This window comes from Botrytis porri (genome assembly GCF_014898465.1).
Source record: "Botrytis porri strain MUCL 3234 chromosome Unknown BPOR_016, whole genome shotgun sequence".
NCBI classification, from domain to species: domain Eukaryota; kingdom Fungi; phylum Ascomycota; class Leotiomycetes; order Helotiales; family Sclerotiniaceae; genus Botrytis; species Botrytis porri.
Genome location: NW_024066090.1, coordinates 937,518 through 953,717, shown reverse-complemented (window position 1 = coordinate 953,717; position 16,200 = coordinate 937,518). Strand labels below are relative to the sequence as shown.

Genomic DNA, 16,200 nt, shown 5'->3' with positions numbered 1-16,200 from the left:
CACCTTCTCTCCACCTTCTTCTCCCCCCCCCTTTTTCACACCCTAAGCTCCCCATCGACATCTCTCCTTCCCCCAGCAGACATAAACTCTAACCCGCCCACCCCCCACCTTAAGTTCCCCTCTCCTCCTCAATTTCTTTTCTCTTCCACTCCGAAAGATGAACACCCACCAATACATCCCGTCCTACCCCATGCCAGCCCATCGCAAAAGGCTCACCTTCATCCAAATACTCTACACTATCTACATCAGCACGCACAGCATCCAACATCAGCCCATACAGTCTTACATCAAAAATTACAAAGAAAACCCACAAAAAGACTTTCTACATTCCAACAAACCCCTACAAAACTGGAACACCTATCTAGAACATTCTTGGCAGATTCTCAATTCATGAATTTAATGACCTGCAGCCCTCTACTTGAGTCCAGGCGAAGCTGCTGGATCATGCTATATTGTAGTCTTCGCTATAATATTGGCAGAAAAGAAATTTGTCTCCCAAGAATCACCACCTACACATTCATTCATTCAATTTCGTTGGATTGCCATTAAAACAAGTCGATTCGAAGAGCAATCGACGCCGTACTCAAAAGATCGCAAATTCGTATATTATATCATTATCTAGCAAATTCAGCCAAGCAAATAATTCCATCTTTTGTATATCGCGTACTAGTCTCTTGCCCACTCTTCAACCCTTCAATATATTCGTTTTTGGTAGCAAGTATAGCAGGCGAATTCCCATCTGTGTGCACTTGTTCCCAACTCCCAATCTGTTTCCAGACCAAAATCAATACATATCCATACCCATAGACCATCAAGGAAAATTATACTTCGTGGCATAACCAGACTTCGTCTTCTCTGTGTTTTTAACGGGATGAAGCAGAAGTGGAGGAAGACACGGCCTGCCATGTATTCTCTCCCACTGTGTACGTTAGCCACTGTGCACGAACCAAGCTAAGATCGAAACATACCTCAACCCCACCAATTCCATGATCTTCCCATCCCATCCAATTATTATACAATCTACCTGGTGGAATAGCTCTATAATACCATGTCATCCCTAGAAATCTTTTTTCTTTGCCCCAACCATATGGACTTTCCGACGAAACACCACTTTCTCCCTTCGGTCCAGGGTTGAACCATTTATTTAAACCCGTCCCATTCCAAGCTCTGTCAAAGAATATCGGAAGTGGTGCATATACTGCTTTCAATCCATGGAGAAGAGCGACCGTCTGGGGTGTCATTTCGCTGCTGACATGATTACCTTTAATGTTCTCGGTATGCATAACATCCAATAACTTCTTGCTGCACATTGAATGAGTGATTATGGTCGTACGACGAGGAGTATCATTACGTCCATCGAATCCCCAGACATCATTTCTTCCAACCCATCCAGTACCATTTGGATTGAACATTGGTGCAACAGAGATGTAGTCTGCCACTTCGCCAACGCCCCATTCATAATTATCTTGTGCTGGGTCTGAAACAGGTGGCGGTGGACCGGTAGGAATGACATTTGCAATTTTTGGTGGAGCCCATATCGTATCTTTACCCGAGAGAATTTCAACTGACTTGCGGAACTCAGTATTGTAGAGGCCATGTATTGAAGGGATATAATATCGTTCATTTCGTTCCCATAAGTATTTTCTTGGTTGGTCCATTCCAAACTTTGTGAGTCTTTCGAGAAGATCGTAATGATTGCCAGTATATCGAGTGTCCATTTCCCAATTCCAATAAAATTCAAACTGTGGATAGTCGAGTGCAAAGATCTGAACGGGGAGCCATTGAGATTGATGTACGTTTGTAACCTTTTTCGGAATGAGTGGGTAGAATCCCTGTACATAAGCTTCATTCCAAAGCACCGCAATATCATGAAATTCTTTAGGGACATTTTTCTGAAGAGCTTCGATGTAGTCTGCGTCGTTCTCTATGGCAATAGTACTGTTTCTGATATGCACGAGCAAAAAAACCTCGTACTCTCCTCCAGATTTCAAAGCTAGTTCTGTAATAAGCGAACGAACATTTTGCTTGTCATTGTCGTTCCACTTCTTTCCAGAGTACGATCGAAGCATAATTGCTGTACGTGTCTTGAATGGTTCTTTGGCACCAATTGCGGCTTTGGCTTCCTTTGCTAGGTGTGCCTTAACAAGATGATCTTTCTGCTCAATTTCCTTATCCTGGTTTTGATTAACGATAGTACCAAGGACTCTCTTCTTGGTGTTGGTTTCTTTTGCCTTCAAGTCATTCCATGCCGACGATGTATTTTGAGCAGGAATCATGATCTCTCTATTAAGTGGTTCAGGGATCTCGGAAACCAGGTATCGGTTCTTGTTCTTTTCAACACATTGACTTTGAAGCGATCCCCAATTAATATCATTCCATTGGATTCTTGTAGGCACATCGCGTTTATGCCGAGTTATCCCAGCGATTGGACCAGTACCTATTGGTTCCATGAAGCCTTCTGCATATCCGTATAAACCAAGCCTAGTTTCTCTCTCGAAGCATAAATTACTGTCGATATCAAAAAGCGAGAATGATCCCATCTGCGGTTCTTCGAAAACTTTCGAATGTCCTGAGAACGCCAAGATGTTTTTGATTGGTCCATCTACTCCATCGCATGGCACATAAGATCCCTTATTCTTTGAATTCCAAACTTCACTATTATAGTTGGGATATGGGTTGTACTCAAGTGGCTTCGATTTGGCATACGATTTCCAGCCCTCAATCTCTTTGAGATTTGATAAGTGAGATGCGGTATGCGAGCCCGCTCCTATAACTCCATCTAGGGTGTTTCCATATATTTGACCGGCACTTGATTCCCTAACAAATATATTCAGCAAACAGACTTTCCAAGAGAGTTCTCACAAACTTACTTTCCAAGTCTCGCGTTCTCTTTAACAAACTCGTCCTGGATGATGGACTTTACAGCTGAAGTTGAGGTCTCTGATGAGGATATCGTTTTCGTCGTGGACTCGGGGGTTTGTATTGACAAATGAATGGTAACCCTGCTGCTCACAATCGTAGGTTCGATGAGGGTCGGCGGATCAATGGGAGCTTTTGGTGGAACGGGGAACAAGTCTTCTTGTGATTTTGGGACTTCAATCCCCATATGATCGATAATTTGAATGGTAGGTACCTGTTTAAAGCCTGGTCCTTTCACAATCTCCGTTGCCACTGTACCTTTATATTGCTCAACCACATGGCTTACAATCTTTCCGTGATTTCTCAACAACGTCCAAAGAATGAAGAGAGCCCCAATGGCGAAGAAGAAACTACTTCTGTACCGGAGAAGCATCTTAATTAATGTAAGGAATGGGGATTTGAATGATTGTCTGGAGAAATGATGAGGAATGAATGAATGTGAAGATGGAAAGCAAGATCAAAAGCCCATCTCTGATATGAATCGGAAATGAGTGGAGGTAAAATCAAGAGACCATTTGATTCTCCTTCCGTTTGCTCCAAGTCACAATTATACTTCACTTATTAGTAGTAGATAACTACTGGATACCTACTGGATACCTACCTGAGTAGTAAGTGCCCTTCAAGGGGAAGGAACTTCTCTCCTCTCTGCTCTTGCGAGGAAAGAAACACGTGACATTCAACTGATGGCCCGTGCATAATCTGATCAGAACTAATTTTCCCGCTCCGTCAACTTTAATTTCTTTCCTTCCTTCCTTTGCGAGTAACAACATTGAATGGCAACCAACGTATCACCGTTTATGCTGTTATACCGATGATCTTCCAAATATGGAAGAAATGGTTGGTTGAATGTCGATTTATTATCAAACGGCCATTGATTCAGTGATATAATTTATCGGCTTCGTGCATGTGCCATTTGAACCACCATATGCAGTCATACATACTTCTTCGAGAGGCTACTGGTTATCATTTTGGTAGCCCGCCATCCATGAGCAGAATGACGGGAGCTGAGAGATTGCATATCATGATGATCAGCAAAGTCGATCATCTCAACAAGCCATGATCTCCATGGTTCTGATTATCTGTCGCAGTTCGCAGGGTGCTGGTGGTGGCTCATTTGGCAAGAGTTCGTGAGGGGTAAAATCCAGAATCATGATTCCAATCTTGGCAAGTGCCCCGATAGATTGTAATACCTCCCTCGGTACTTGACTCGTTTGACTGTCGAAACAACGCGTTGGAATGTTCACACAAAAGCGGTAATGTCACCCATGACACCAGTTGCAAGCCTATCAGATTGTCTCTTATCGATTACCCTGGGCGATACATACCTAGGAAATATGCATCATTTGCTTGAATGGACACACCTCGGAATCATCTCTTGGTGGTGTATCCGGTTGAAAATCATCTCCTTGGTGCTTGGAGGTATATCTGTATGATGGATATCCAGCTTCTGTTGCTCGATGTGATGTGATGTTCAATATTATCTGCCATCATTTAGCCAAAATGCTTCTCTCCAATCTTGATTTTTACCCAACCTTGAAATTTTTTGTTCCGACATTAGGTACTTCTATTGTCTATCGTATCATTTATAATTTATACTTTCATCCTCTAGCAAAGTTTCGTGGCCCGTGGTACACAGCTTGCTTCTCTCTTCCTCTAGCAATTACTTCAGTAAAAAGATGGGAGCATCAATGGGTATTTGATCTGGTCAAGAAGTACGGAAGTATGTCAATCTCGCCAAATGCTAATGATAACAGCTAACAATTCTTAGGGGATGCACCAATTCGTGTTGCCCCTGAGATGCTCCTTTTTCCAAGACCATCCGCATTGAAAGAGATATATTGGGATCGAAGTCTTAACGAAAAGTCTACTTTCTATGGCACTGGTCTTTTTGGTCCACCGAATTTATTTACTACCCTTTCATCTGTCGATCATACACCTTTAAGAAAAGCATTAGGAGCTGGACCGGTAAGTTGCATGCTTATTATTCATGAAGATAAAAATCGATCATCTTTCTCTTATCTCAGCTGACCAAGGAGCTTGTTATATCATCGCTGATATGAGACCTTCAGTGGGCACTCGGAGAATTGCGAAAAGATTGGGAAAAAAGCATGGATAGCCAAATCCTCCTTTTCACTAAGGTTATGAGTGAAAAGGCAAAAGCAGGTGAAACAGTTGATCTTTGTGATAAGGTAGCGTAAGTTATTCGTTCTCTCAAGTATTCAAAACATTAGCTTACCCTTGACAGACAATTCTCAGCCGAGATAATGACTGTCTTCTCATTTAATCAACCATGGGGCTTCGTGAAAGATAGTCGAGATGAACGAGGATTACTTCATAGCTGGAGAGAAGGCCTTGATTTCATTGGTTTCTCGGCCAGATTCACCTTTTTTCGAAAACACGTTCTCAATCTTCCAGGAGTTGCTTCATGGGCATTACCAAAGCCCAGCATTCAACGTGGTATGGGACATCTGATTCATGAAGCCGATCGCGCCATCACACAGCGCGAATATGAAATATCTCAGGGCATATATCCAGAGAAACCGGACTTTTTACAACAGTGAGTATCTGCATCTCAGAGTGTCGTCTATGGGGCGTTGTACTGAATCTCGCAGTTGTCTTGACGCAAGAATCAACGACGAGCCACTTACTCCCCTACAAAAACGTTCCCACGTGACTCTTCTCATCCAAGCCGGCGCTGACACAACCGGTACTGCCCTTGGCGCCATTATCCGGTTCTTAGCAACAACACCTGGTTGTTATTCTAAAGCGTTGGCTCAAATTCGTGAAGCCGAAGCGAAGAACTTACTTTCAACGCCAATTCAGGATGAAGAAGTACGAGCTCATCTTCCATATCTAATTGGTTCTGTCAAAGAAGGCATGCGCTTAAATCCCAGTGTATCTAACTGGCTTCCGAGAGTTGTTCCGCCAGAGGGGAAGCTGATTGATGGATTTTTTGTGCCAGGGGGGACGGACATCACGTGTCAGGCTATGGTCGTACAAAGGGATCCAGTTTTGTTGTAAGTTTGCGTTTTGATGCCTTCTCTCCATTTTCGGCTTTTTTCTCTCTTCTGCTTCCTTCCGCTGACACAAAAAGCGGGCCCGACCCAGATGCCTTCAGGCCAGAGCGCTGGATGGAAGGTAAAGATGTAGAACTAGAACATGGTATGTTTCTTTTTGGAATGGGGCCAAGAGGTTGTTTGGGAAAAGAGATTGCATTGATGGAAACCCATAAGTTGATTTCCGAGGTTAGTGATTTGGTTCCGTTTGCTTTTGGAACATTCAAAGTTGGAGAACTGGGAGAGGACTTGATGAGGTAAATGGGCAAACAAGGTAGAAGATAGGTGGATAGTAGGCGAAAGAAAGAAGAGAAAAGTGAAGGAGAGTTCTATCGGGCTATTAATGGTGATATGAACTAACATACCCTTCAAAGATTGTCCGACGTTTTGATATCGAAGTCTTCAAGGAGGGAATATATACTTCCGCAGGTGGAATATCATACAACGAGGACTTCATTGTGAAAATGCATCCACGGACGGTGGATTGATCGAATTTTCGTCTGGGTAAATTGGAATTTGTCCATAGAGTTCTAAGCTTGAAATGGTTTCCGCACGTAGTGTTTGAAGGGCTTCTTCATCTAGCTGACCGGAGCTTTTCGTTTGTGTATAAATTTGGGATATCCGAAATTGTTATACGGGTAGATTGGATATTTACAAGGAGCCTATGGTTGATATCCAGATGTTGTGATGTGTTTTTGATGTGATGTTTTCGAATTTGTAAGTGTGCTGAAGAACCGAAATGCCAGGCAGGATGGTTTCTGATAAATACTAAATATACTTCTCGGATAATGAAATTATGACACATGGAAATACTGTATGTAGCCATGATTTTGAGTGTAGCTCTTTCTTTCTCGAACGCTAATATGTTTACCCTTTTCAAATATCCTAATCGTGGTAGTGAAAATTTCCCTCCACTTCCACAAAGATTAACCCCTTGTTCTTCCTCATCTCAACATTTTCAACAAAATTCTTTAGCATCTCCCATCTCCAATTCAATCCCCTCTCTTCCTTTCCCCGCAATACCTTCACAACATCCACATCCCTCAACTCCACTACATTCCATGCATCTCCATCATCCATCATTCATTCCTCCACATCCTCATCTCCCTCTCCATCCCCGACAAAAACAAATGTCGCGAATCCAATTTTATCCCATCGTGTCCTTTCCTTTCCTTTCCCAACCCATAATTTCCTTTCCCTACATTGTTTTCCGCCCGTCTCGCTTTCGCTTTCTTTTGTTTTGATATATTAATGTATGTATATATAGATCAGTGGATTAGACACACTCGCAATGAATGAATAAATAAATAAACAACTCCCAATGTAAATCACCAATGTATCATGAGGCACATCTCACATATTTTGATGCGACAGTCGGGAAATTTGGGAGCAGAGGATTTGATGGTTCGATCTATGCTTTTTCTTTGTATTTGATAGCCCATTACTCTGCTATGGATTTGATGGTTGAATCTCTGAGAAGTTGCTTTGGTAGATAGGTTGGCATTACATTCTACCATTCGATATATAGGAGTACTGTAACATTTATCATCCACAACATTTTTTAGCCACCAACTTCTATAGTCAATAACGTTCACTATCGCCACATTGGCATAAAATAGTGCTCAAAAACTATAATTTTTTGTGGATGATGATATCCGCCGTTGCTTCAAAAGTTTGGGAATTTGCCTTTTACTTCCCAGACATTGTGAGTTCCGGCACAGACTCCGTAATTGCATGTCTTCTTTCTATTCGAGTATTCGCGTTTGAGTTATATTTTTAGATGCCCGGGATCATTTAAGGTCGGAGGTTCAGTTGCCATTCGTGTTGTGTGAAGAGGCAGAAGAAGGATGTCTTATAACAATCGGCCAGAAGAGGAAGGATCAATATCGCTCTCGGTAGTATCATGTTTGTAAGATATGTGATAGTTATGCTCCTGTTTCGCTTAGTTCGGTGGCGAAACCGTGTAAGAATCTAAATAGGAACTCTTCATGGTACAATAAAGCCAAAATGAACTCAAACCAGTGAATTCAACTTTGCTGGATGTTGAGCAGATAAACATATGCCGGGATTCGAAAGCATCATCGTAAACTAACTCCTAGTGGATAACGCTACTACGAGCCTTATAGGATTGGGAGGAGAGCGGTTTTTCCATGGAATCGGACAAGATCGATTCAGCCATCGACGGGCATTCTCAACTCTTGGGCTGTTTCCGAACTTTGGGCGGCTTTTTCAATTGTTTCTTCGCTACTCGTTCCCTTTCTTTCTCGGCTGGATCAACAATCAAAGTCTTAAATACATCATCATCCCTATGCGTTAACTTCTTTTCACCTGCATCGTTGTTAATAATGCTTTGAGTCAGAGTCTGGGGGGAGTCGCTTACAAAATTCCGTATATGCGATCTTGAGTTCCGAGAAAGTATTCGCGAGCATGGGGGCATCTGGAGCTACTCTTCCAGCAGCTTCAGCTTTCCATTCAGTAGTCAGGGGTGTATTATCGCCTCTACAAAGAGTGCTAAATGCCACGGCCAGTTGTTTGTACATGAAACCACATTGTTCGGATCGTTTTTGAGGATCTGTTTTCCCTGGGTAAATGCAATTCTTCAGATCTTCATCTGTCTTGCACCTTGGGAGATTAGCCCTCAACTCGATTCGCACGACTCGTTCCCGGTAGAAAAGCATCAGTCTTAACAAACATACACCGGCAATAACACGCGTTTGTTTGTTACTTGCAGCTTTCTTGCAAAGATTCTCAATTTCGGCGAAGAAATACTTTTCAGCTTCCTCGAGACCTTCCGAGGCTTTAAGGCGGACTTGTTCACGGACTGTATCTGGGGAGAAAGTGTCATTGATTGTGTTGACTACATCAAGCTGACCATGGGGATGGCAATGGATATTTGCCACTCCATAGAAAACAAGACTATTTAAGCTCGTGATTCTGAATGCGGCATTACATATACATGCCTGTTATTGGTCAATCAGAGATCATATTATCTTGGAACAATACAACTTACCAGATGTGACCCGAAATATTGTTTGCAATAGATGTAGAGAAATTTATCCAAGATGTGTGTTATCTTACCAGAGTGGCTCTCGGGAGAAGATAGTAAGATTTCCCTGCCGAAGAAATCCAGTTCATCAACAGTAGGTAGTGAGTCTGGTACGACTAAATAAGTCTTATCTCGCAACGACTTGTGCGTTATGTAAACACCATTCATTTTGGTCAAACTCCTCCATCGGCAGAAATCCTCAGATCTACAAACCATCACTTTACACGGAAGCGAGCGACATGGAAAGTTTGCCATGGAACAGTCCGCACGAAGCTCAACTTTTGCCATATGACCTTCAAGTGCACTAAGTAGCTGATATACTTGCGCTTTCCCGGAAGTGAGCAATCTGGTTTGAACATCTATATTGATTCAGTATCTAGAAGGGAATATTTGAGTAGTTCTGACTACCTGTAACTCCAAGGTATACATCTTTCAATTTATGTCTGATGCAGATTTGTCGAGCCATAAGTGGATCGCCAGCCAGCTTGAAGCATCGATCACAAACGCCATCAGATGTGCACTGCAATATTAGATCCTTGCTCCGGTGATGAATATAGATACAATTAACTCAACATACCTCGACTTTACGAGCTCGACAACTTTGACACGCTCCAGCTTGTCTAACCAAATGAACTTTTAACTTCTCCCTTCGATTGAACTCTTTTCTCTTTCTCTTCGGCGCCTTTACTCCACTATGGAAATTTATCAAACAGTCCTCCATATTTTGAGGAGTTGCCACAGCTGTTTGATTAAGGGATGAAGTTGCTTGATCCTCGGCATGGGAGAGTTCTACCCGAGACTCTGATGGTGCCAATTCGGGCACCTCCTTTTTAACCTCGTCAATTGACGAATCTCTTTCAGATACACCACTATTTAGGCCGGTATTTTCAAAAGATATCTGAACTTTAGGATTAAGAGGCTCACAAGGTAATCGCGGCTCTGTAAATGAAGTATCTTCCGAAGAGGGGTAAAGGAGCGACTCGGGTGACTCAAGAAATGATGTAAGCCACCCGTCAGACTCGAGATTTGGAAGGTGACCACCAAAAGTATTGCAACTGTTGAAAGAGAAACCCATCGCAGCTGGCTCCGGGAAGCAAGTGCTTGGAAAGTTATTGTTAGCCATATCAAATGCCCAAGGGCCATTGCTTGGCTCTACAACGGATTGAGTCGGAAGGTCCGGGTCCACCATTTGCCATTGAGAATTGATATCTAAATTATCCTGTAAGAATGTGTCCATATCAAAAGTAGGACCCTGAAACGCCATAAATGACTCTAGCTCCTCGTTCGTGATGTTTTTCTCCTCGAGAGATGATTCCTCAGCATCGTGTGGGCCTTGGATCGTCATCCGGGGTAATTCTCCATTGATGCGCGAATCCATTCTGCAGGATTGTGACTCTGCTTTGCATGGAAATGCGGGTGGCAGGAGACGATAGTCTCAATTGATAAGATAGTCCAGCTTCCAAAACGAATAGCTACGAGATAATCTCAGCTTTTATGCCACTGAGATGTGAATGGTATCTCGATAGAACATTGCTTCAATCAGGAGGAGTTAGTGGGGCGAAAATTTTATCTGACTACACCCGTGATTATGCAGAAAAGTGTACCGAGATAATGCCGTTGAAGGAAGCCGACGGCTACAAACAAAACCCAATGTAGAGTGTTCTTCTACAATGTTAGAAGATCGAATCAAGTAAAGGTATTTCCTTTCTGAATTGATGAAAGGAGAAATGGCAAGAATGCAATCAACCATCAATAATGGCCATCGACCATGACTAGGAAGTGCCGGCTGCGTCGGATATGTCGGTTCATATCCGGGCCGGCAAGTAAGTTCTACTTGCCCGATGAAATGTCGGAACGCCCGGGAGTCCATAGACACTGTCGCAGAAGTATTCATATTCGATAAAGGCATTTGAAGTCCTCAATGTAAAGAAACTATGAGCTGGTCTAGTCCTGGCAGTATTCGTGCTCTCAAGAGGAACGCCATAGACCATTCGTTGAGGCTACAACTATAGCACAACTGTATGCGAGTGGTGCGGAACTCAAAGCAGTTGGGAAGCTTCTGAAGTCCAACATTCATGTAAACACATCAAGATTCACACAGAACAGTGTCACCAAGGAAGTAGACTATGCATCTTGACACCGATTCTGAACATATCCGACCACGAGAACAACAAGTTCATGGACTCGAAAGGTTTTGAGGAGAAATTAGAGTTTTTTTATGGTCTCCATGTAAGGTCCGGGGGAGTTCGCAGATTAGCAGATAAGTGGTCTCAGAATGGAACGCAACCGAGAATGGACTCAACTGTCGGATGAGGATAGCGGGCAGACAACACATGCCAAGACTCTGGTCATATGACTTTTGTCCGAGGAAACGCCGACAAGCACATGACATGAGACGAGAACCTTCACGTTACATGCCTACGTCGCTCGAGCGTCGGTAGACCTGCCCCGTACAACGTCCCAATCTTGAACGACATGGTTATTTTACCGCTTGGCATCCCAGGTTGTTCAAGATTGGGATGTTGTAATGCGTATAGGAGCGTGTAGGAGTACATACGTATTCGATATCACTGGCTGCTTGCTAACCTCATCACGGCCATTGACAAACAATCTCGACCAGTGCAGGTGAGAATTGACCAGGCGTTACCTGGTGCCCCCGCATGTCTCAAAGAATTCACCTCCATATCATTAGCAAACTAGTAATATTGTGGGGTAGAGCCTAGCGAGAGACCAAGACGTCCCGTCATCTTTCATGCTGAATTCGCGGGGATGAAAACAAAATGAGGGGTAAATTGTGTAAATCGGCCCGTTCAATTTTGCGAATTGCTTCTTCCAATAGTAAATTCAAACTACGACTGATTTTGATGACCAGCGGCCGAGGAAAAGTGTACTAAAGTGTTTTCGTCTCTAGCGATCTTCTACGTCTTTCGCCTATCAAAAAATTATCGAGATGCGATTCACCCCAAGACCTGCATACAAAATGGCGTTCTAGGAATTATCACTTGCATGTCAAAATTTGTTGTCAACCTGTCTCATGCACGGTTACATCCGCTTACATGCAAGATTCCATGTCGATCACAAGTGAACTTCCTACTTGAAATTTGCCCCTTAATCGCCCGTCCAGGTCTACGCAGTATAAGAAGTGGCCGACTTTTGGAAAAATCAATCAATATCGTCAAGTCAATCAATATGGTCAAGACCATACTTTTCTGGCTCTTATTCACGGCAAGAGCTGTTTCGGCAGCAAATATTGACCTCTTACGTCGTGAAACAAGCCACCATACTAATGCCACACTTCCTCTCTCGAAATGTCCAGGCTACAGAGCTTCTAATGTCAAGACAACAGGATCAACCCTTTTCGCGGATCTGACCCTGGCTGGACCTGCTTGCAACACTTACGGTACTGACTTGAAAGATCTATCCTTAAAAGTGGTATATGAAACAGGTTGGCAGCCTTCAATCAAGACTTCTACTCTTGCTAACTAGTACTAGATGATCGCATACATGTGCTGATACAAGATCCTGCCAATGTTGTGTACCAGGTTCCTGTATCAGTCTTCCCTCGCCCTGCTAGATCATCAGCCAATTTCAAGGATGCCAATATTAAATTTCATTATGTTAGCTCTCCATTCTCATTCTCAATTACACGTGCAAAGACAGGCGAAGTCTTGTTCGACACTTCTGCTGCAAATCTCGTATTCGAATCGCAATACTTGAGATTGAGAACGAAGTTGCCGTCAAACCCAAATCTGTATGGTCTCGGGGAACACTCCGATGCATTCCGTTTAAACACTACGGATTATATCCGCACGTTGTGGTCTCGTGACGCCTATGGAACTCCTGCAGGTAGCAATTTATACGGAAACCACCCGGTATATTTTGAACATCGAACTGGTGGTACCCATGGAGTATTCTTCATGAATTCCAATGGCATGGATATAATGATCAACAACACAAATGGGAGAAATCAGTATCTTGAGTATAATGCTCTTGGGGGTGTTTTAGACTTTTACTTTCTGGCCGGACCCGATCCAATTGTTCTGTCTCAGCAGTATTCAGAGCTTGTTGGCCTGCCCGCAATGATGCCTTATTGGGGTTTTGGTTTCCATAATTGTCGTTATGGTTATCAGGATGCTTTCGCAGTTGCAGAAGTTATCTATAATTATTCGAAGGCAGAAATACCTCTGGAGGTTATGTGGACCGATATTGATTACATGGATGCAAGAAAGGTGAGGAGTATGCCATGCCTGAAACACACACAGCTAACTTCCGAAAGACGTTCACTCTCGATCCTGAGCGTTTTCCATTAGATTTGATGCAAGACATCAATCACTATCTTCACGATCATGACCAAAAACAAATCCTCATGGTCGATCCCGCAGTTGCATATAAAAATAACCCTGCTTACGATCGTGGAGCTGTCGACGATATCTTTCTCAAGCGAGATAATGGATCTTTCTGGCTTGGCGTCGTATGGCCTGGAGTTACTGTATTCCCTGATTGGTTTTCCAAAAATGTCGTGAGCTGGTGGAACAACGAGTTTTCTACATTCTTCGATCCAGCTACTGGCGTTGATATTGATGGCCTTTGGATCGACATGAACGAACCATCGAATTTCCCATGTTACTTCCCATGCGATAGCCCATACGCATCAGCAGTGGGATTTCCTCCTGATCCACCTGCAGTCAGAACACCACCTCGTTCATTACCCGGATTCCCCTGTGCATTCCAGCCTTCTGGAACAACCAATTGTACAAATGCAAGCAGCCGACGATCAATTACTAGCATAGATCCCAAGATTCTCCTGCCGACTCAAGTAAATCCTTCAAAACGAGCATCGGGGGCACAGCAAGGGTTGCCGGATCGCGATTTACTTTACCCTGGATACGCAATTCATAATGCTGCAGCGTACCTCCCCTCTTTGAACGCCGCTGAAGGAGGAATTTCCAACCAGACGATTAATACAGATGTAATCCACGAAAATGGTCTCGCTATGTACGACACCCATAATCTTTACGGAACCATGATGTCGACCGCTTCCTATGACGCCATGGCAAACCGCCGGCCGGAGGAGCGTCCTTTGATTATTACACGCAGCACATTCGCCGGTGCGGGTACTAAAGTAGGCCACTGGCTTGGAGACAATTTCAGTGACTGGCTCCACTACCGTATGTCCATTCGTGGCATGTTAGCTTTTGCATCTATATATCAGATTCCCATGGTCGGCGCCGATGTATGCGGATTCGCAGAAGATACTAACGAGGAACTATGTGCTCGCTGGGCCATGCTCGGCGCTTTTACCCCATTCTATCGTAATCACAATAGTTATCCTCCAGTCATTAGCCAGGAATTCTATCTCTGGCCGGCTGTCACCGAAGCAGCTAAAAAAGCGATCGATATTCGGTATCGACTAATCGATTACATATACACAGCTTTGTATCGACAATCCGTTGATGGAAGACCACTCATCAATCCCATGTTTTACATTTACCCATCTGATCCCGCCACCTTTGGATTGGAAACGCAATATTTCTACGGACCGGGAATTCTTGTGAGTCCGGTCATGGAGGGCAATTCTACGACTGTGGATTTGTATCTTCCAAAGGACATCTACTATGATTTCTACACGCATGCGCTAGTGACTGGTCATGCAAACACGATTCAAATCACAGATCAAAATATCACAGATATACCCCTTCATTATTGCGGTGGAGTTATCGTTCCTCAACGTATCAAAGGCGGAATGACAACTACAGAAGTCAGAAAACAGAACTTTGAAATTATTGTTCCGGTTGGTGCGGATGGAACAGCTAAAGGGGAATTGTATCTAGATGATGGAGTCAGTATCGTGCAAGAAGGATATTCATTGATTGAATTCAATTGGGATGGAAAATCTTTTGATGTATCTGGACATTTTGGATATGATGCTGGGGTGAGTATTGAAAGGATTGTGTTCTTGGGATTGGCCAGTAGCGCGAGTGGTAGTGAAAAACAATATGGTACAGATGCGAGTATGCAGATTAGTGGTCAAGGTGATGTGGTTGTGAAGGTTGGGAAGGAGTTAAGTGGGGGTTTTTCAATCTCGGTTTGAGATGAAAGATGGGATTGCAGGTTCTGAGTGTTGTTGAGTAAAGAGAAAGGCGAACGGCGGTAGATAACATTTAACACATAATAATAAATACATGCTTGTTATTGCAGCCAATTTCAATGAAAATGAGTTTTGAATATTCTGATGGCGAGGTTTCATTTATTACACTGTACAAGAGGATAAGTAATTTGTGTACATCGTCCACAATTCATCAGATAGTGAAGTATTACCTTAACAGTCCATTACCGGAGTTCTTCAAGATCATAATCATTATCAAGAATTGCGTTTCGAAACTGACAATGTTTGCGCACCAAATAGTCGGAAGATAGATCAGTGCTACGTTCTGAGCCCCAAAATTTACCACGAGATTACACAGAATCGCTAGCAACGTGGTTCATCATCGATTCAAACAGAAAAAACGAAGAACAACTGATCCTGAATAAGTGATCTTACTGGCTTGGGAATACATGAAGTATGACACTGCTGTTGTTTCGTTTATTCATTTATTCAAGGCTATTTAATAATCAAATTGAACCTCATACACTCTCATCAACCACATCAACATTACCATACACCGTGTATCCGATAAGTCATCGAAACTTTCCTCTAAGACAAAAAAGAAACTTCACAATGTCAAACAAGCCTATATGCTTCATCTGCGAAAAGATGCTATCTAGACCGAGCTCAGCATAACGAGTAAGTATCCTTGAGAACACGCTTCGCTTAGCTTATCCTAACTCTACTCGCAGGTCATTCCCTCAAATCCAAATGATCTAGAAAATTGTTTACTACGCAATCGACCTTTCTGTGTAAGACATAAAAGGGAGGAAATAAAATGTGTCTGCGAAGTCAACCATGAGAGTCATTATCGTAATCACCCGATGTTGCATGGTACGGGGACGATTCTTCGAAACATGGAACTTCAAGGCTCTTAACAATTGATACAATATATGTGTACATAAAAAATATCTATCATACTTGTCCAAAGTGTGATGTGGCGTATGGAATAGAGCTGAGGATGATATCGGGATGCTTCAACAAATCCATATATAGGTCGATTAGGCCATGTTGTGTTCGTACCGATAAACACA

The 16,200-nt window shown here is 43.0% G+C and overlaps 4 protein-coding genes across 4 annotated transcripts; 2 read left to right on the top strand and 2 right to left on the bottom strand.

Moving 5' to 3' along the window:
• Nucleotides 1-811: 811 nt before the first annotated feature.
• Nucleotides 812-3,292, bottom strand: EAF01_010490 (uncharacterized protein; the record flags this gene model as incomplete). The annotated part of the gene is made up of 3 exons (XM_038918747.1): nucleotides 812-919; nucleotides 969-2,817; nucleotides 2,871-3,292. The coding sequence occupies 3 exons, from the start codon at nucleotides 3,290-3,292 to the stop codon at nucleotides 812-814; spliced, it is 2,379 nt and encodes a 792-aa protein (XP_038765972.1).
• Nucleotides 3,293-4,419: 1,127 nt separating this feature from the next.
• EAF01_010489 (uncharacterized protein) lies at nucleotides 4,420-6,463 on the top strand (the record flags this gene model as incomplete). Its single annotated transcript, XM_038918746.1, has 7 exons — nucleotides 4,420-4,639; nucleotides 4,688-4,884; nucleotides 4,989-5,113; nucleotides 5,165-5,476; nucleotides 5,532-5,936; nucleotides 6,014-6,164; nucleotides 6,350-6,463. 7 exons carry the CDS (start codon nucleotides 4,420-4,422, stop codon nucleotides 6,461-6,463), a joined length of 1,524 nt encoding a protein of 507 aa, XP_038765971.1.
• A 1,703-nt stretch (nucleotides 6,464-8,166) lies between these two features.
• On the bottom strand, nucleotides 8,167-10,399 carry EAF01_010488 (uncharacterized protein; the record flags this gene model as incomplete). The annotated part of the gene is made up of 5 exons (XM_038918745.1): nucleotides 8,167-8,303; nucleotides 8,356-8,935; nucleotides 8,986-9,380; nucleotides 9,430-9,541; nucleotides 9,599-10,399. 5 exons carry the CDS (start codon nucleotides 10,397-10,399, stop codon nucleotides 8,167-8,169), a joined length of 2,025 nt encoding a protein of 674 aa, XP_038765970.1.
• A 1,811-nt stretch (nucleotides 10,400-12,210) lies between these two features.
• Nucleotides 12,211-15,112, top strand: EAF01_010487 (uncharacterized protein; the record flags this gene model as incomplete). Its single annotated transcript, XM_038918744.1, has 3 exons — nucleotides 12,211-12,466; nucleotides 12,514-13,250; nucleotides 13,298-15,112. 3 exons carry the CDS (start codon nucleotides 12,211-12,213, stop codon nucleotides 15,110-15,112), a joined length of 2,808 nt encoding a protein of 935 aa, XP_038765969.1.
• Between the last annotated feature and the right edge of the window lie 1,088 nt (nucleotides 15,113-16,200).